This window comes from Oxyura jamaicensis, chromosome Z, assembly GCF_011077185.1.
Source record: "Oxyura jamaicensis isolate SHBP4307 breed ruddy duck chromosome Z, BPBGC_Ojam_1.0, whole genome shotgun sequence".
Classification (NCBI taxonomy): domain Eukaryota; kingdom Metazoa; phylum Chordata; class Aves; order Anseriformes; family Anatidae; genus Oxyura; species Oxyura jamaicensis.
In genome coordinates this window covers 13,007,797-13,029,301 of record NC_048926.1, presented here as the reverse complement: position 1 = coordinate 13,029,301, position 21,505 = coordinate 13,007,797, and the positions used below count along the sequence as shown (strand labels likewise).

The window sequence follows — 21,505 nt, the reverse complement described above, 5'->3', positions numbered from 1 at the left end:
TTTTATAGATCCCATTGAAGAGGAAGATGTAAATGTTCTTTGCAGTTCAGTACAGGATCTACTGAAAGCTGCTGTTATGGCAGATGCTGATATTCTCTCAGAGATGTTTAAGCTTTTGATGGATTCTGCCAAGGATCTTAGCGGAAAATTATATGGTTTAGTTCCAAGTGGGCTTTATCTTCCTGCACCACCATTATACTGTCCTCAGCCAGCTTCTCTCAGTGAAGTAAGTGTGCGCAATAGAAGTTTCTTTGGTCCCTGTTTGGATGTATTTTGGATGTCATGCTGTCTGTTTTTCCATGTCCATTCATTTCTTAAAGTATCTACATGGTGATAAGAAAGTATGTGTGCTTCTCCGTTTTTTTCCGTAAAGAAGTTGTGCTTTAAAGAGAAAGAGGGGATATTCCCTTAGGAGCAGAAAGGATGTTTCCTTATCTTCCTTTCTGATATACGTTCTTTCTAATTTGGGGCCTTGTTTTTGACTTGGATTTTTTTTTATTTTTCAGGAAGACTGCAATGACATTATTTTAAAAACTGAGAGAGAAAATCGTGAGAAAGTATCAGGAATTCTTCAGCGAATTATCTTACTCTTCCAAGCTGCTCATTGTTCCTGCCCTGCAGCACAGTGGTATATTTCACAACTGAAATGGGCAAGAAAAATTATGCAAAAAGTAAGCATTTAACTTGTAGGGTTTTCCTCTGCAACTTGATTATCAGTAGTAAACATTACTGACAGGCTTGAAATTGCATTGTGGGAGCATTCATTCTCATCTGGACTTTGCTGAGTCAAGATTTTAAAATATCTTCTCATAATTTTACACTCTTGTGTTTAATTGTTTCAGCAAAATAGAATGTAAACTTCTAAGGTATCAACTTCATAGAGCTGGCTCCTTTCTGTACCTACTTGATAAAGAACAAGCATATTTCTACATTGGAAAGAAACAAGCTAATTTTAATTGGAAATTGCAGCTGCTAAATGAAAGCAAATTCCAGATCACGCTAGGGTTGAATATGTACCAGAGAACACGGTGCTCCCTTCAGGTAAAGTGGTTGTCTTAGTACACTAAGCACAGGGCTTATAAGATCTTGTTCAATATTTTGTTTGCACAAAACCAAATTCATAATATATTGACAAAGATGTCCCAGTATTGACCCCTGAGGAACACCATTCATTATTAGTCTCCACGTGGATATTGAGCTGTTGACTGCAGCCCTTTGAGTGCAGTCGTCCAGGCACAGTTATGAAATGCTTTGCAAAAGTCCGGGTAGATGGTGTCAGTTGATCTTCCCCTATCCACCAATGCTGTAACCTTAGAAGGCTGCTAGATTTGTCAGGCACAGTCTGTCCTCATTGAAGCCATGTTGGCTGTCACCAGTCACCTCCTTATTTTCCATGTGCCTTAGCAGAGTTTCCAGCGGGATCTGCTCCATGGTCTTGCCATGCACAGAGGTGAGACTGACTGGCCTGTAGTTCCCCATGTCGTCTTTTTTTTTCCATTTTAAAAAAGGGGGCTATGTTTCCCCTCTTCCAGTCAGAGGAAACTTCACTGGATGTCCTCAAATGGACTTCTCAGATATGATGGATAGGGACTCAGCAACTTCATCCGGCTGTTCCTTTTGGACCTGCACATGCGTCTCATCAGGTCCAATGGACAAGTGTACCTTCAGGTTCTTTAGGTGGTCTCAGACTCAGTCTTCTACTATAGTGGGTGATTCTTCATTCTCCCAGTCCTCGCCTTTGCCTTCTGTGACTTTGGCAGTGTGACTAGAGCACTTGCTGGTGAAGAATGAGGCAATGAATACCTCAGACTTCTCCATATCTCGAGTAAAAAGGTCTCCCGTTTCCTTCTGGAGAGGACCCATATTTTTCCTAGTCTTCCTTTTATCACTGATGTACCTATAGAAGCTTTTCTTCCCTCAACCCCTCCACACCTGCATCTGGCAGAGAAACAGATCAGGAAATTGTCTTTTGAATAAATACCATCTTCTTATAGTTCATTGCATGGTTACACAGAGGTTTAATGCTTAATGCACAGGGAAGCGGCTAGAAGTAGAGGCTTAAACTGGAGTTATACATTGTTGCTCCTGTATTTATTTCACCATACTCATGAATTACCATGGAAACAAAAACATTTTATTTGCCATAGCTCATACGGAACATGTTCTTTTAAGTGAATTTTCAGAATACTGATTTGAAGAAAATGGAAAGCAGGCTTAAGGAAATTGTGCTGATCTTGACAGTATTCTGCTTATAACTGAGAGGCTATTCATCCAGCAGTGGTGTTATTTCCACTTTGATAAGCAAGAAAAATTGTTGATCCATATATACATTTCCTAATCATATCTAAATAAAGACCATTGTTTATTTGCTTATTTTTGCTATCTATAGATTCGAATGAAAGGATGTCTTCCTTCAATGAATCCATTCCCAGAGACTCTGCTTCATTACTGCAATTTCCGTACTGTTTTCTGTAGCTCTACATCTTCTAGAGACCATCAACTTGATGATATTTCCTGTAAAATTTTAGGTCTGTATACAATAATATACAATAATTTAGAGATGAAAAAAGAGCACAAGAGATTATCCACAGGTGTAAAGAAACTCTAATCAGCATGATTTATACTGCAGTGCTTGCAGGAACACTTTTTTTTACTATCTTTTAATTACGTTAGTTATCAAATCTCTTTGTTATCTTTGTATATGTATATGTATATGTAAATATATAACTTTGTTAGTTATCAAATCCAAAAGGTCCTGTGTTATAGATATGAATGTGTTATAGATGTGTGTTATAGGGGCACTACTGAAAAGAAAGAATGACATTTTTCTAGGATTACTGTTAAAACAAATAACTAATTTCTTCTAGCTGAAAATCTCAAGCTGTTCATTTATTTAGCCAGTCTCATCATATTGCATGTCTATCTCATAGGTTGGTTCAGAGAGCTATGTGCACTGTGTTGGATGTTACATGTTCGTGAAAGATTATCTGAAAGCTGTAGGCGGTACCAAACTGCAAGGGAAAATGCAAATATGCATAAGGTAATTATATTACTAACCTAGTGAAGAGACATTTTAATTGTATAAAGCTGTAAGAAGAATACTAAAGATCTGATGCATGATTCTTTGAGGACTCTTATTTGCATAGTAGGACAAAATTATGCAATGTGCAGTAAGCACTTGATGCTACAGAGTAGTGCTGTTGTTTGTGAACTGCAGCTTCCTAAAAATTTTTCTGATGGGCTTTGATTCTGATCAATGTTTATTTAATGTACTAGTTTTCTTTGCATGCAGCAGGTTTTATGATGAAGGTTGGGCCTTGGTTTTCAAAATAATAATGAAAATTATTTAAATTTTAGCACGTTTTCTCTGTTATACCCTCAGTGATTTATGTCAAAGGTTAAAGATGAAAAAGAAACTGCTGGCATTATAACATGTGTCTTATATACCGTAACAATACAGATGTAGATTTTTGTTGTATCTAGTTTAGTAACTAAGCTGTCTTCAACAAAGTTTGCTTTCTTTTTAAAATGAGTCCAAAATTCTCTTCACTAGAAAAATCAAGCTCCAAATAAACAGGATGGCTCCTTTGATTTTTCTGTGTGTTTTGCAGCAGTGACAAATGAAATAGAAACCACTGACAGATTCGAAATACCCCTCCCCGTTCCTTTCCTTTCACCATTACAGCTGTGATCTGCCTCCTACCATTGTATATTTCTCACTCTGAAAGCTGTTAGCTGTTTTTATTTCATGTTAGCAGGGAAAGAATCATTGTAGTTTGCAATGTTTGAATAGCTTAGCTGAAATATATCGTTTGTGTCAATTAATGTTGATATAGCAAGTGTTTTTTTAGGATTTAAAGAAGAATGAATATGGTACCTCCACAGTTGATCATTGTCTGAATGCAGCGGAATGGGCTTGCCGAATGATTCCCTTCTGCAGGTTCATGAATGTTGAAGAAATAGTTCAAGATGTCATTTTGAGCCTGCTTGGAGAACTGCCACCAGGCAAAAAGGTAAAAGAAATTAAAAATAGAACAAAAGCAATAGAGAGTATAACAAATGTTTTTTTTCTTGTAAATGCTACTAGTTAGACTTTTTGCTGATGTAACTTCTGTTTGAATTACACCTCACTTGTCTGTTAGCTACTGAAGAATAAACTATTTTTTGCAGGTGGCAGAAATTTTTGTAAAAGCATTTCCTAATCCTGAAGATGTAAGGGTTCCACTAAGAGATAAATATCATGGTCTCCAGCAGCGACTCAGACAATGTACTGTTAAAGGTAATGTCTATCCTTCTTCAGAAAATATTTAATTAAATGAGCGTTCTTTTTTACCCTGCTTAGTTAATAAGTTGTGACAATCACTTCTTTCATACCTCCCACAAAACAGTTACTATAGTTTTTATTTAGACAATTTTAAGAGTTTTTTTTGGTGAAGTCTGTATTTTATTTTTGATACGTCTATATCAATAACAGCATATCATGACCTCCACATTGATGGTTTTCTTCTCTTTATAATATTTACTGTCTGGATTTCTAAATGGCTGTAATTAATGATGATTTAAAGGTTGTTCTTGTCGCAATTTGAGACAGTAAGTCAAAACTGAGTAGTTTGCATTTAAAATTTCTAGGTTTTCTTTTTTTGGGCAGGTCCTGAAAGTGAAGAAATGATGTCCGTTGTTATACAGGCTGCGGAAAAATCTAGAATGAAGGCCTTGAGGCGTGTAATAAGGAATATAGGCCCCATAGAAGTTAATATTTGGGAGCCAACAGAAGAGGGAGCTAATGAGGAAGTGGAACACTGTTACGACAGATTCTCGTTAGGCACTAGTCTAAGCAGAAGCACACTTACTGATCTTGGCAGTCCTCAGTTATATAGTGATGCTGAAACAGCAGATACACTGTCTGATGCTTTGCTTACCGAAGAAATGAGAGCTCAAACACCTTCACCACAAAGGTATGGAAAAAATGGCAGCAGAAACATTTCCATTAAGAAAAAAAAAATCAGTTGTCTTACTGGGAAAATAATGTTTTCACCAAATATGATAATTGTCACCTTGAATAATAAATATATCAAATGAGAAATTACAAATGTATCAAATCTTATGTCAACGTTATGTCAGGTACTAAGTAACTAATACTATTATGGAAATGTCAATTATTATTAGCCATGACCAAATTCAGATATGATACTTCTGAGCTACTGTCTCTGTAAGAACTATGGATTTAGCCTCTGATGATTAATTTGCCACCTTAAATTGCATTCATGTAAGATTTTTGTTAGCTTTGCATTTTTAACAACAGAGGAAGAAGAGGAAGTAATGTTGCATTTACTTATTTTTCCATTTAGATCTTCTTAGCATTGATTTTTATGTTAATTCTGTTTGTTTTTTGTCTAACAGGGATAATGAACATCAGGGACAAGGAGATATAGGGAGCAAAAATACTACCTGCAAGACAAAAGCTCTTAACTGGAAAACAAAACATAAGGAAAAAGTGCATGGAAAAGGCACACATAATCAGTGTAATTTACCTATAGTTGGTGCATGGGAGTTTGAACGTGATGATGATGAATATGTTATTTTCTTAGAGCTTTTTTTGAGTTATATTCTTGAGAGAGACCTTATAAAGTATTGTGACCTTGGAATTCCATTTCTTACTAGCTTTTCTGGACTTCTTCGAGAGCATGAATTAAACTCTCTCTTTTTTGATGTTCATACAACATTAAAACGTCGACAAGTCAAAACTAGAAGCCAAAGTGTGTTTAGAGCAGGTTCTTGCTATACTGTCACCCTGGCATCTTGCAATCCTGGAACAGCTACAGCTTCTGTCCATAGTATAAACAAAAATGTTTTGAAAAATCCAGCCATTGTACAGTTCATTGCACAGAAAAGAGAACCTTGTATGCATAACCTAGTCAAGGGGTTTAAAGAAGGATTATTTGGTTTGAAACACAAATCAGTTTACAGAGCTCAGGGTGACAGTCAAGGAGTAACTGTTGCATCAGCAAGCCAGAGCATCCCTAAGCATACTTTCTCAAGCTTACCATCTTCGGCAACTTCTAAATACATTTACAAAACTCATGTACTTGATACTGTACCTGGAGAAGAACTAGCTATAGAATTCTTGGGTAAATTTAACAATATTGCAAAACTGCTTGAGTGGTTGATCAGATGGTCTGATAAGAAGCTGCCCTGTGATTCCAATCAACAAGATTCCACAGACGAGAGTTTCCCTATGATACATGTGAAAACATCAGCGGCTGCCATCCTTTCTTCTTTATGGCTGATTGAACAGTTGTACGGAGATGGATCACAAGCAAGGAATACAACATTTAAGGTAACAGAGGAAATGGAGTAACTGTCAATGTAATGTGTAAATCATCACAAACAAAATCTTACGCTTCTTTTATGTCATTGTTTGATTTTCAGTAAAACAGAATGCTGATGAATAGCCTTTCCTTTAGGACTTGCTACAGAAAGAGAATTCCAGGAATTCTTTAGGAAGACTCCGATTGGAAATGAAAGTCCTCTTTGGAAGCCCTGTTTAAATTCAGTTATCTAGTTAACACAGTATTTGAGCAAATGTTTAAAAGTTAAATTACTATGTCTAGTTTTCAATGTTATCTTTGAAGAAAGCCAGAATTGGAGATAGAGTATTAGAAAAACAATATAAATAATAGAGTTTCTAAGAGAAAATGTGAATGTGGATTTATTTGTCTTCAGAGGACAGTACAGATGCAGTTTGACTGAAGCTAGCTGTGGATTGGTGAATAGTGAATTTTGAATTTCCAACTAGCACTGTTATATGGAGTTAGAGAATGTGCATTAATACATAATTGATTTGCCAGAGGAACCAGATACAATGTTGCTTTATTTCATACTGGATCATTTATCTTCTTTAATTAAGGCTACATGAAAGTGGGGAGAGGGCTGTGGGGTTTCTTTGAGAAGGCTCTTTTCACACATGGAAAGACATTTTGCCATGTGTTTGGTTTCTGTTTTCTGTTTTCTTACAAGTACCACCTGTATTTTACTTACATCTTACTACCAAAATTTTGTGTGTGCTTCTATCTATGCATGATTATACTGCCATACAGTGATAAGAATTTAAAGTAGGTTAGTATTGCTGGTGCTAAAGGCCAAATATTTTATATCTTTTTATAGTGTATATTTAATTGTAACATGGCATCAGTAACAAAGGAATCATGAAACATCTGTTATTTTATGATTCCTTTAGATAGTTCAGAGGACCATTGTTCTACTTAATGCAAAAAGGGGCAAAACTTGGGTTCTACAGGCAGCTGTAAATCAACAATTTCTTAGCTATGTAATAGTGAAAACAACATGAAGTTAAGCAGAAATATACTATATGGCATACATTTTGCTTAAAGTATCAAGTATCTTCCTTTTCTAAAACTAGTGAATTTTTATTATTATTGATAGAGTCCAACTATTCAATGTCTGGAAGAATTTGCATCTCTATCAGAAGCCCAGCCTAGTACAGAGAAGGAAAGTAGTGTGGATGAAGGCTCTTCTGTACTGGCTGATCCTCCACTTGATGTCCAGAATGTACAAGCCTATGATGACCTTCATGAAACCAGTTTGGGGTAATTTTATTTTTAACCTAAGAAATCTAGTTGGATGTAATTCCCCAGCTAATCAACATATAAATATGAAAAGTTGTACTGTTATTACATGTTATATGTTTTTTAAATATCGAGTGTAAACTCAAACTTACATGAATATCATTTAACAGCCGCAGGTAGTCTATTATATTGCTAGAAGTTATTCCTAAAGTATTATCATTAATTATTATATATATTCCATGTGTGTGTAAGTTACTAATTCATCTGGAAACTTTAAGGAGTTGTCTTCTATACTGTTATATGTTATCAATTTTGTAAAAGAGAATCCAAATTTTTATGCTTCATAATATCATGTGTTTGTGTCAGTTCTCAAAACAATGACCAAATTTGTAATGCAAATATTCATGAGATTTTAAAGATTTTGGTCATTCTATTCTGTGTTCCTCTTTTCATAATCATCAGAAAATCTTTAGTTTTCTCTTTAAACAGTACTAGCATTACCACTACTGTCTTTAATATTGTCACATAGCTGTTATAAGACTTCACTTTTTATATGATTTCTTTAATGAAGATTACATTATGAATGTTAATTTACTCTTGAGATACAGAAAAGTAACCTCCGTGTCTAGACATACCTCTATGTAGGAAATGAAGTGGCTCTTGAATATGAATTAAATTTTTTATACACTTAGTGATGTAGGGATCTATACTTCTGATATAATTGATACCATGGCATTCTCAAAAAAATCAAACCTCCATTCTTTCCTTATGCTGAGACAATAGTTCAAAATGTTAGTAGTTTGGTTTTTTGTCGGGGGAGGAAGTTGTTGTTTTTTGTTGTTGTTGTTGTTAGTTTGTTTTTTTTTACCCCTTGGATCTGGGATCTGTAACCTAGCTGCATTCGTTTTTATGTGTCAGGAAAATAGACGGAAAAGGCAGTAAATATTTTATTTGTTAATATCTTAAATACTTCTGAAGATGGAGATTCCACAACCTGAAGGCCTTTCTGACATATATCTTCATCTTTTGCTGCACTAAAGAAATTTAAAGATCTTTCTTACTAGTATTTATAGACATTGTTGTGTGCCTGCTATGACAATTTTTTAATGAAAGAAGTTTCTGTGAGGGAGATAAATGTATTCTTAGCCAGGTGATTTTGAAGTCATGATGCAGTTCATACTTTCCATTTTCTTTTTGGTAGGTCATATGTGTTGTTTACATATTTCTGAAGCCCATCTGAAAGATTGTGGTGTTAATGTCAGTAAAATATGTTAGCTATTTCAAAAATTAATATTAATCTTGGTTTAAGTGAAATTCCCAGAGAAAGTTTATATGAAAATTCATAATATGACAACAGCGTTTATTTTACAGCCTAGGCCACAATCTGAGATGGACAGATTTACTTAAACTAAGACAAATACTGAATTTATTTTTGTTGTTAAATACCTTTTTTGATTCCTATTATCAGAATGTCTACAGAATCAAAACATTTTGATAAGAAGGAAATTAATTGTGGGAATTATTCTCTACCTCATTTGACTGGAGATCTTAATGAAGTGGAGCCATTTGTTCAGGAGGAGTTAGATGTAACATCAGAAAGTGAAGGTTTGTTTTTATGCTACATCCTTTTACTATAGTCTGGCATATGTAGTCATGCTTGGGAAAAACACAAACTGTTTTATATCCTTCAGTTTATTTAAACAGAAATGGAAATACATTTTTATTGTTCTATTGAAATTATTATTGTATCAGTTCTATATTATAACTAAATTTTATATAATTTTTTCTCAATATTTTTTCTGATCAGTTTTGCACTATGTAACTTATTTTTACTACAGAAATTGGATATAGTAAAATATTTAATTCTCTCATTTACTTTAATTCCAAAATATCCATTACAACATGTATGAAATATGATTTGAAAATTGTAAAAGAAGCAGAGGTTAAATTTATCATATTCCTACCATGGAACTAAGCTTTAAGGTTTTTTGTCGTTTTTTTTTGTTGTTGTTGTTGTTGTTTTTCAGACACATATGATCAGTAGCCACAGCACGACTTTTAAATTTGCTGAGAGATCTCTCAAGTGGAGAAATGTAACCAGCTGACAGAAATGACAAAACAATGCTCTATGTCATGTAGTTTTCTAATTTAGAATATTTTTGTTTATTTTATAGAGTTCTTTGAGGAGCCATATGAAACTCCAAAGAGCTCCAATAGCTCTGTCAGGATCAAAACTGGAAAGGCAAGTTACCATCTTGCATAGAGGAACCAAATTAATATGAATACTCTTACCAAAATACCCTGAATTCCTTGATATACTTATAAAAATCAAAGGCCTGAAGGATTTGGAATCAGTGAAAATTTTCCCTAGCTAAATCGTTAATGAAAGTCACAAGTAATTAAACAGCAGTAAAACAATGTCTGCTGTAAGCACTTTTTAAAACTGATTCCATGCTTGTAATAATAAATGTGTGTATGCCTACATAAACTGATATATAACTATATATGTGTAACACTATACATAAATATATACAATTTTTCATGTACACATATATACAAAACTAAAAAAAAAGTCATCTGGTTTATAGAATTTTACGTGTACATTCTTTACAATAGCTAGCTGTATTAACAACTTTTTTCTTTAAAAATGTGTACTGACTTTGAAGCTGTCACAGGGTGACTAACTAAAAACTCTGAGTTGTTTGCTTGCCTGCCTGCTTTTAAATTAAAAGTATAAAGGTGTGCGTTTTGTTTGTTTATGTCTAAAAATTCAGTTTAGATCTGTAAATAAGCCTTGTTCTCATGCATCATCTTCGATCATAATTCTCTAGCCTTTGAAATAGGCTAAAGACTACTATGTTGAAATGTGAATTGCAACAGCATAAGCGTAGTCTCTGGAAGTACTCTAGATTGCAATTTCTTAGTTTATGGATAGTTTGCATATATAAGGGTTGTTTACCCATGTTCATTCTTACCTAGGAGGTGCAAGATTATCAGACTTTATTTCCACAGAGCTATATGTGGATGTGAAGTTGAAAATAAAAACCCATAATTCTGACTTGGAAAAAAAAAATTACATGAATCATTAGGATATCTCCATATTTCTGAGCTTTAGTGGCTGAGTAATCAGAAGTGTATTTGCCTTAGGCTAATAAAAAAAAATTCATTGACTCAGAAGGGGAATATAAAAATTGACATGTTCAGATGCATCTTTTTATATTCCAGCACGTCTCCATTTCAGATGTAGATAGTCTACAGGAAGATCAAAAGGCGGAAAAAGCAAAAGAAGGAAAGGCTGAACCTAATGTGTGAGAGATTTTTTTTTATTTCCCTTTTAACTTTGTTTAAAAAATTTAAAGTAATTTTGTTAATTGTCAAATTCATTCAAGTCTTAATGGGTTCTTGTTCCTTATAGCAACTAAATCATAACCTGAAAAAAACATTCAGTTATGTTCTATTCCACATACACAGGCATTTCGCGTAAACAAAGTGCTGGGTGGATGAGTGGTTAGTTTAGTAATGAACAAGCAATAGAGGCATGATTTGTGGGAAGGAATAGTATTTTATTTATGGACGAAGTACATAACTGGAGAATAGCTGGAAATAATAGCTGGAAAAGCCTTCAGGTTTTTTTCCATCTCGAAACTAGGAGTAGTATCTTTGGATTAAACACTGCTGTTTATTCTAAGAAATTTATCAGAAATTTTACAGAATTTAGAAGAAAGACATTGGTATGTAGGAAGGAGAAGGTGAGATAAAAACGGTTGTAGATGATAAGCACATTAGCTCTTGAGAGAGGGATGGAGACGTTTTACACAACTTAAAAACTCAAGAAATCTGCATCGTTTTGGCCTTTTTAGAATTTCATGTAAGCTACATGTAAATTTTAAAATATATCTACATTTAAAATATAATGTACATAAAATTATGGAAACAGTTCATAAATTTGACTGTCACATCATCAGTTTGAGTTGTTTACTACCTAGTTTGATTTCTCTGAAGGGAAGAAGCCTTCTACAAGCACAAGATTTTTTTTGTTTATCAAGAGAAATATTGGTGTTTGGGGATTTTTTAATTTAACGAGGGTAAAATATCTACCTGTTTTTATTATTTTATTATTTTATAATAATAATTTTTTTATTATTTTTATAAATCCACTAAAGTTGTTTATAATGAAACCTTTGTCTCTGATATACAGTGCCTGAATGTCTTAATATTTTAAAAATCTTAATTATAATGTCATATAAATCAATACTACTCTGTATGTAATGTTTTTTAAGAACTATAAAATGGCCTAACTTTAGAAAATCTGAGAATACAATTTCAAAAATAACTGCACATAAGATGCTTCTCAAAGGTTTCTTATTATGCTGGCTTTTCTTTTTCAGGAATACAGGTTGTAATCTTATTAACAATATTGCTTAAATTGGATTTTCTCTTCTTTTGTCAATTCAGATCAACCTATTTTTTGCCTGCTGTTTGTGTGAACAGCCAGAACTTTTTCAATGCTTTTGTTTGAGTCAGTTTCTGATTGCTAGGGAGACAAAGCATGAATGTCAATATTTGCCAGCTCAAATTGCAGCATAATGCAGTATTTGAAGCAATGCACTTCAGTATAGCTCTGATCATGGCTTACAGGTATAATTTTATATATATATGTATATATGTATATATACAAAAGTGTATGTATATGAAATGAAAATAAGCAGCACATTATTGTAGTATTTACAATAGTTTCTTTTAAAATTTCTTTTAGCACAACTGAGGTAGCTACTAGCACCATTTCTAAATCATTCTCTTTAGAACAAGATTCAGAAGTTCCTGGGTAAGATAAACCTATAATGTTTTATACAGTAAATAATAGACTACGCCTATTAAATTTTCAGCCTCAAGTAACGCGTGTAGATTTGATTACAAAATATTTATTCCTGCAAACTGTAGTACTGAGTAGCCTTTCTTGAAATGTTTTATGCCATAATCCTTGAGGATCACATGCTCTTACATTTTTTTTCAGAATATCACATGAATCAAACATGCTAAATAGCAGTTCAGAGATACCAGATTTCACAGGAAGCGATACGCTTTTTCTTTTGGTTACAGATAGAATATTTTATTATTATTATTATGTTTATTATATTATGGTAATTCTATAATACTACTATAGATATATTATTACATAAAACTTATGTACAATAGTATTATAAATTTATATTTTTATTTACTGATGAAAACATGCATGTCCTTTGTCAACTGCTAAATAGAGGTATTAGGTTTATGCCTATGCATGTAAACAGGGAGAATGTTAGAATTGGGAAAAGGGGTCAAGAGTCAGCTTTTTTTTTTTTCTAGAATAGTCCTGTATGAATTATTTCAGCTTACAGAAAGATCAGATATACACATCCCTTTGTATTCTGTTTTCTGTCTCCAGTCTCATTTCCATTTTAAGTTTTTCATAGCTTTTTTTTTTTTTAAATAAAAAAATAAAAAGCTTTCTCCAACTTCAGGATTTCATACTATGGTTATACATTCTAATTGTCTTCCAAAAGAAGACATTTCCTGTTCACACCTATTACATATCCAAAATCTTTTCAATATTACTTCTTAACAATTGCTTTACACTTTGGTTTCATTTCTTGATATTCTTGAATGCCATCCTGTTCAGCTGTGAGAAGTCCTCCAGAGTACCCCTACCAATGTCAGCATTTGATACAGCTGAGAAAGTAGAGAGTTGTGTTTTGGGTTATATTCTGATGGTAGAGATGTTTCTTTTTAATGTCATGTAAATCCTAACCCTCTCTACTTCATTTAAGTGCTTCATCTACTTAAGTCTTTACCTTCTGTAAGATCTAATTATCTCTATGAGTAATTGGAAAACTAAATATATTGTATCATCTGGTACATGTTATTTTAATAGTTTTCTTATCTGCAATTTTGTTGTTGGTTTTAATTCCAGATAGATAAAAACACATTCAGTAATTTAAATGAAAGTAGATCTGCTATCTCTCACATTTTGGTTAATAATGTCCTCCATTTTCTCTCACCTTTTTGGTTTTATGATTAATAGACCCATTGTTTTCTGCCTGTATCTCTAGCAAAGTTAATGTTTCAGATAACCCTGACTAAGAATCAGGTAAATCTTATGTCTTCACTACTGTTTTTCACTCATTATATTAGGAAGCATTAGGAAAAAAAAAAAAAAAAAGTCATATATGCTCTCTAACGAAGACTGTGCAGTATTAATTGTTAAATTCTTTAATTAATTATGCTTTAGAAAAATAATGTTTTTTGTTTTTTTTTTTAAATTCTGGATTTATTCAATAAAACCTAGCATAGATTCTGATCTATGGATGTTTCTAACAGTTTTGTTCTTTTTGTTCTGTTCTTTAGTAATGTAGAGGTTTCTGTAAGTCATAGTCAGCCTTCTCTGATTGGTATGTCAAGTGTATCAAGTGTTGTCTCCAATACTTCCATGTGTGCAAAAAAACAAGACATCAAGAAAGAACTTCCTACAGAAGAGATACAAAACACATCAGAAACTGTCAGGCAAATGCTCCAAGATGAAATGTTTAAGTTAGTTCAGGTGAGCATCAAAATACTGAAAATGGTGTTCACGGTATAAAATTTTATTAAACAATGGGGATAGTTACTGTTTTAAGGTACTTGTTCCCTTTAAAGAAAAAAATGAAAGATTTCCAGTTTCAGGTAGTTACTGTGAACACTTACTTGAGACTTTTTTTGTTTGTTTTTGACTCAAGAAAATGAGTAATATAATAATAAAATTCAGAGTGTGTTCTAGTTCACATAATTGCATAGGTTAGGAAAGATTCTGAAACTGCAATAACTTTGTGGCTATGCTAGAAATTAATTTTTGTTAGCACATTCAAAGTATTCCATGTAAACTTACATTAACCTAATATTCAGAAAAGAAGTGAAGGAATTTTTATTGGTTTAGCATAACCTTTCTGTGGCAGGTATAGTCCTTTTCAATAAACTATCATACGAATGAATCATCATTGAAACTTAGGTATATTGGTTATTTTGACACCTATATTAACAAGATAGTGAACAGTTAGAACATAGCCTAAAGGTGTTATTTTTGCCAAGATCCCAGTTAAAGTTTTTTTTTTTTAGTGTTAATTTTGTGTGTGTGTGTCTATCCAGCTACAGCAAATCAACTTCATGAGTTTAATGCAAATAGTCCAGTCATCCTGTGCGAACCTGCCAAATTTGCAACAAATTTTACAACAGCATCAATCTGTCCACCTGGAAGGAAGCCAGACTGTACACAGGGCAAAAGGCAATGGCTCTGGAAGATCTTCATGTTCTCCTAATGCTTTTTTGAAAACTGAACTGCCCACTCAAGAAGATAAAGGAAAATCTGATCAAAAGAGCTCAGATTTTCAACCAAGGAATAGTTTAAAAGATGAAAGCAACAATGGCAACATAAGAGTAAGTACATCAGTGAGTCATTTACGAAGACAGTTCTGTATATCTGATATGTTATCTGTCCTGTTAAATTACTAAATCTTCTTGTAGTCATTGCAGTAGACAATATATATATATATATATTGCGGTAGTTACCTATATATATATATATATATATATATACATACACCATTATATATGTATATATATACACACCATTTCTGTCCATATTTAATGCATGGCCGCTTTCTCGGGGTACTTTTTACATGCTTTTTTCTTTGTTTTCAGAATCATCTGGATATGTCTGTTTCTTTAAGCCGGCTAGAAAGCCACAGCAAAGAGACAGGATTTATGCCACCATCTCAAGATTTGCATTCTTCAGCTCCTGTTAAACAAGTTCGTCTCCTAGCTCCTTCCTCAGATGTTCAGAAAACACCTAGGCTTATCCCTATTGCAAAAACCCTGAATTACTCAAACGGATTTCCTTTGCTTAAACTTGAATCAGGTTATCATTCCAAACCAGCATTTTTATATCCACTAGAGATGTCATCAGCTTTTGGTAGACCACCCCAAACACCACGAGAAGCTTGGAATTCATCAGATTCTTTATGGAACCATCAGTCATCATACACATCAAGAAAGAACAAGTCAACAGCACATTTAAGTATGAGTAGAACTGACCCTGAGATCCCAAGGCAAATACATGAGGAAGAGAAAAGGTGGGCAGAAACTGTGCATAAGCTACCTCTCAAACACCTAAATACAAATCAGTATGAAGAACAGCAAGACGTATCATGTCAGCAGCAGTTCTCTGGTAATGTAAAAGTGGGGAATAATAAACTGATCACCCAAAACCTGGCTGGTATTCCACTATTGCACTTGCAGCTTGACCCAGTACCTAGACTTCCACCAGTTATAGGACAGCCAATCACAACTGCTTCAATACTTGTTAAACCTGTAACAAAGGAGACTGAGTGCAGAGAAACATTCCAGCACACAGGAATATCACTGCTTCATGCCAATTTACTTCAAAAAAATAAGGTATTGTATTTAATAATACATTTTTCTAAGTTGCTGGTCTTTTTCAGTTTCATGGTTTCTAATTCATCAAAAATAAGTTAATGTTTCCAGATTACAGGCAGTTCTTTTATATAGGCAGAAATACAATGCTAAAAGGCTTGGGAAGAAAACCTTGTCTTACAGATATTAAGAACTTGATATTTTGAAAGATGTTGTTCTGACAGAATCTCATATGCTTGCCATTCCATCTAAATGTAAATGCTTTTCCTTGAAATCTGGTTCTTCAGTCTTTGTCCTTATTGCACGCTTCCTACCTTCATCCTCAACCAGAGACATTAGCAATGAAAATATTTGTGAAATACGTTCTGTGGAGAAAATTCATATCTTTTAGGTTACTTTCTGGAAATAGTTTGCACGTGTACATGTTACCTCTGGTTTTGTTAACAGCACATTTTCACTCCATAAATTAAGTTGTGTTTATATAACTGAGATCCCAAACAGGACCTGTTCTATTCATTCAGGATAACTGGGCTTCTCCCTGATTCCTTTATCGCTGTTTCATTTTTCTTTCTCTCTCTGAACACTTCCAGGTGCCAAAACTCATTCCACTTCAAGATCTCATTGCATTTGAGCAATGCCACCACCATCATACTTTGACCAGTACATTCTATGGACAGGGCCAAACTGAATCTATCCAGTTACTAAAAACTGATATTGAACCATTTGAACCAAGAGATGTGCAGAGCAGTAAAAAAAGGCAAGCCAAACTTTTAAAGTGGGTCTTAATTTTGAAAGACTGTCTCTATTGCATATCATTATTTTTAGTTATCTTCAAGAAGGAAATACTGTTTTAATAAAAATTAAGATACAGGCTCTGATTATGACTCCAGACAGTGGCCAGAAAAATTCGAGCTGAAGGGATATTTTATTTTGTTTCAGAAGCTCTGTTATACATGAATTTTGAAATTTGATTTATACTTTGTTAATTGACTTCACAAGCAGTTAAAACAGTTTAAGTTGCATGTAACTCACTGTTCACTTCTTTTATAATGTCAATAGATACCACACATTTCACAGATCTATGCCTTCCCTGAAAGAGTTAATGGCATCATTGCATCTAGAACAGAATGGTTGCTTCTGATTATGATGCTTTTAACTCTGGTAGTTGGAAACAGACTCTAAGGTGAATGTTTTCACACTAAGGTGAGAAACAACCAATACGTAGGTAACTGCAGCTGGAGTTTGGACTACTTGTTTTGATATTATCAGTTGAAATTCTTAAGGCTACTGTTGTCTTAGAATCTACTTCTCAGATACCAAAGAGAATTGCAACTTTTTAAGTAAAATAGTTAATTAGATAATTTGAGTGATAACAGAGGTTTGTTTCTTGCTGGAGTATTTCTTAGAGTTTCCTTACAGACATTTTGTTTTGTAATGATTTTTTATTATTATTATACACAAAATGTAGGTACTTAATATTATCCAGTGTGTAATGTTTAATATGACTAGCATATAACACCATTAATGGATTTTGGTCTAACTGTTAAATAGTTTTGAGTTCTTGCGATGATTTCAGGTAGATTTCTGGTATGGAAAGTCATACTTTGAACTCTGTGCAGCAGTAGTATTTATATTCTCCACCATTATTTCACTATTTCTAACTAGTAATATTTCTTAGAAAGTACAGATATTCCTATTATTACAGTGTGGTTCTAATTTTTATTTGTAATTAATACGTTGGCAGACAAAAGAGGCGTGATGAAAAACAAATGAAAGAGGAAAAGAAGAAACCAACTGTGTCCTTCCATCCAGATGACTCCATTATCAGTATTAATGATACAGTGATGCTTGTTGAATCGGAGACTGGGGTATAGAAAAATGTTTTTTCTTTGCCTTTTTCCATTCAAATATTAACAGAAAGACAAAACAAAATAAAACAATCATGTATATTTCTTCCATGCTCTCCCTTAAAAACAGTATACATTTTTCATTTATATTTCCTGTAAATAACAAATTTATGATGGAAAAAGTATTCCAAGGTTGTTTTTGTTTTTCCTGGGACATTTCCTATGTGGAATAAGTTATTTTGACATTTAAAAAATAAATATAAACACAAACTCTAACTGAAAAAAAAATAGCATAGCAGTACTTCCAGGAGAGATATCCCAGGCACCACTTTTTTCATGTGAGGCTAAATGATGACAATAGAAAAGTCAAGATGGGGAGCAAGATGTATCATTTCTGTCTTAGCCAAGACACTGAGAAGAGAAAACCCTTCCTCAAGCTGGGTTTTGATTTATGCATTTCTGTTTGTTTACCTAGCTTTTTTTTAATATGTTTTAATATCTTTGAGGGTTATCCTTGCCAGTACTAGATTTAAAGCCAGGCTTTTCAGTACACAGAACAGTAAGCTTTATTTCTCATCTATAACATTCCTTCTTTAAGACTTCTCTGTTTAGCACAGCAACTGGAGAGCATCCCCAGGGCTAGGAGATGTTAATTATGATACAGCAGGGATAGAAAAAGAAGGATGAGGAATTTATATTACTGTCACCTCACAATTACTGCAGATCACCCCAAAGGTATATATGGTAATGAATTTTGCATACTCTTTAATTCCACTAAAAGGGAATGGATCACAAGAAAAAGAAAAAAAAAGGGGGTAAGAAAAGTATGCTACAATGATTTTGTTAAAATCATTATTCAGGGGAGGTATATTGGAAAATTAACAGCATCAAGAAAACTTTTAATTGGGACAGGAACTATTTTTAAGTTAGTTCTTTTTCTCCTTTTATTAGGATCAAGAAGCAAAATCTACCTCTCACCTTCAAGATAACGTTTTCATTTCAGTAGGTAAGTATAAATACTTTTAATGCTTTGAGTGCTTACAAAAATCAAGAAACTGAAGTTTGTTAGATTTCATAGAAATTTCTATATTAAGACAGTATCAAAATGTTAATAAGTCAAACTGTGTAGTCTTTAGAAATACAAGCTACATTGTGTATTTATGGGTTCTTTCCCCAGAAAATTAAGAAAACCTTTCAAGGTACACACTAGATAATCAGTCCTCTTTTTGGTTAGTCAGTCTTAGGGGATCGGTGTAGAGAGAAAAGAGGGCAAATTTAAGATTAATACCAAGTACAGAATCACAGAGTGGCTTTGGTTGGAAGGGACATAGTTTAACACACACAGACACACACACAGACACAGACACACACACACACACACACACACATGGCCCAAAGCCCCAGCCAAGCTGGCCTTGAACACTTGAACACAGGGATGGGGCATCCACAGCTCCTCTGGGCAACCTGTTCCAGCGCCCTGAGTGAAGAATTTCTTCATAATGTCTAATCTAAACCTACCCTCTTTAGTTCAAAACCATTCTCCCTTGTCCTATCACTACACTTCCTGACTATGTGTAATCTCAGAATAATTCCCCTGAAGATTCTAGAAGTATTTTTTTAAGTTTTCTTGAAAGTAAGTGATAATGTTTTATTTATGCTTATGAACAATGGACTGCTGGAAAGAGTAAAACTATGCTGTATGAATAGTAGTAACTATTGCTCACAGTGATTTCTGTTCATGTGATTAATCATAAAAATGTTTTTATAACAGTGATTTTGTATTCTAAATCTGTTTCATTTGTTTTAGAAGGTTCTTCCAGTATATTCTAATTACATGAAATTTAAGACTCCTATATTTAAAGGAAACTCAATGTATACAGTATTCCTGGCTTGTAATAGGAAGATTATGGCTATAGAAAGAAGATGTGCTTCCTAAGACATTAATTCAGCACAATATTTAGTCCTACCAGGGGAAAAAATGCAATCCATTCTCTGAAATCTGGCCTTAGAGAAATGCTGTCTTGCAAAGCTCTAAAAATATCAGAAGTAAAGGTATACATGTCATAAATATTTCCACCGTTTTGAAATATGAAACAAATGGTTGTTGCACAGCATATTAAAATATGTAAACATTACGCATCCAAACTGAGCCTTGATTTTAATTCAGTGCAGCATTGTAAGTTTTGCAACAGTTATATATTTGCAGAAGACAGATAGTACAAACTTTTCTTAATACCATTCATAAAGTATACTTAGAGATAAGTTAATATTATCTATCAGAAGTGCAAAGAAAAATCTATTGGGTCCCAAGTACTGAGCTAAAATCAATGCTTTTATAGATTTCTAATTCATGCACTAATAGACAGCTATTGTGTGTTACTGTATTTTAGACAAACTGGAGGAAGTAATTACTACTCCAGCAGAACTACATTACACGGCTTCTACAAAAAAAAAGCCAGCAGAAACTCAAGATGCAAGTACAAATACTCATCCAGGTAAGTGCTACCTGTGTGGGCTTTTACATTTTGTTACCAAAAAAAGTATTAAACTAGAAGATATTGGAATGTAAATAACAATATTATCTTAAATAGTTATAAATAAAAATGTTACTAATTCAATTGTATAAGAGACACCACATGCTTTCTGTAAGTCACTTCTGCTGTGACATTTTCTGAGAGCTCCTTTTTAAATTCCCTTTATTTAAATATGTTTTAGACAATGTTTCACATTTGACTGAAATCGCTTCCCTACCTCTTCCCCCCAGCTTTCCTTTCATCATGAGCTTGTAAATCAGAAACGTAAGTTCAAATGATGCCATAAATGTCCTTCCTTAGATTCATGCATTTTGTTTTCTTTCCCTGTCAAGTGCTCAAAACATATAAGGATGTTGGAATCAGTGCTGGAATTGAGGTTTCTGAAGTTCGAAAAATTGAGTCAACCATGTCTGTTCCCATGCCAGGTGTGGCTTCAGGCTTTGTGTATTTCATTTATTGTTGTGGAAGCCTATAAAAATATTACCATCTTAACATGTTTTTTATAGGAGTTAGCTTAATGCAGGGTATTGATAAGATTCTAATTTATCCTATTTCTTTCAATCAAATGTCAAATAATTATAAACCTGTTTATGAAACATTTGGCTGTATCTTCTTTAGTACAATGTACCCATGCTTTTGTATTTGTGTATTAGGAGGTATATTTACAGGTTTTAGATTCGTTTTAGTGCTGCTCAATCTTTACTCCAGTCAAATTTCAGTTCAGTTTGTAGAATACAAAATAGAAGTTAATTTTTATTTTGGGCTAAATAATGTGTTTTGTTTTGTGTTTTGCCCACACAAAAATCATAAATCCATGATAAATTGTGCTAAATAAGATTAATTACCTAAATATTTTCCCCATGCTAGCATATAAACATATTAAGTTTTCATTTCTTTTGAAATTCAACAACATTGTTCCATTTGGAAGATTATTTTACTACATAGCATATTTTGCAAATAGCTAATTAGATGTCTTTCTAGCCAAGTAGTGTCATTTATTTGGATCAAGTCAAGATACAGTGATTTTTTCTAACCATTTAAGATAGAATTGGAAATGAATAGCAATTTATACTGCAGCACATTACCCTGATTT

General features: G+C 33.4%; 1 protein-coding gene across 3 annotated transcripts in view; it reads left to right on the top strand.

Annotated features, from left to right (window-relative positions):
* CPLANE1 (ciliogenesis and planar polarity effector 1) overlaps positions 1 to 21,505 on the top strand; it is a 58,157-nt gene that overhangs the window by 21,667 nt on the left and 14,985 nt on the right. For 2 of the 3 annotated variants that reach the window (XM_035310303.1, XM_035310304.1), the window contains exons 19-39: positions 9 to 226; positions 507 to 671; positions 2,390 to 2,528; positions 2,931 to 3,040; positions 3,852 to 4,013; positions 4,171 to 4,279; positions 4,649 to 4,955; positions 5,401 to 6,337; positions 7,444 to 7,607; positions 9,055 to 9,191; positions 9,761 to 9,828; positions 10,812 to 10,894; positions 12,343 to 12,411; positions 13,974 to 14,166; positions 14,748 to 15,035; positions 15,300 to 16,052; positions 16,622 to 16,788; positions 17,776 to 17,899; positions 18,830 to 18,884; positions 20,269 to 20,373; positions 20,745 to 20,837. In XM_035310303.1, coding sequence (XP_035166194.1) covers positions 9 to 226; positions 507 to 671; positions 2,390 to 2,528; positions 2,931 to 3,040; positions 3,852 to 4,013; positions 4,171 to 4,279; positions 4,649 to 4,955; positions 5,401 to 6,337; positions 7,444 to 7,607; positions 9,055 to 9,191; positions 9,761 to 9,828; positions 10,812 to 10,894; positions 12,343 to 12,411; positions 13,974 to 14,166; positions 14,748 to 15,035; positions 15,300 to 16,052; positions 16,622 to 16,788; positions 17,776 to 17,899; positions 18,830 to 18,884; positions 20,269 to 20,373; positions 20,745 to 20,837 — 4,446 coding nt within the window. The remainder of the gene's footprint in view (positions 1 to 8; positions 227 to 506; positions 672 to 2,389; positions 2,529 to 2,930; positions 3,041 to 3,851; positions 4,014 to 4,170; positions 4,280 to 4,648; positions 4,956 to 5,400; positions 6,338 to 7,443; positions 7,608 to 9,054; positions 9,192 to 9,760; positions 9,829 to 10,811; positions 10,895 to 12,342; positions 12,412 to 13,973; positions 14,167 to 14,747; positions 15,036 to 15,299; positions 16,053 to 16,621; positions 16,789 to 17,775; positions 17,900 to 18,829; positions 18,885 to 20,268; positions 20,374 to 20,744; positions 20,838 to 21,505) is intronic. The other variant, XM_035310305.1, reaches the window with a different exon arrangement.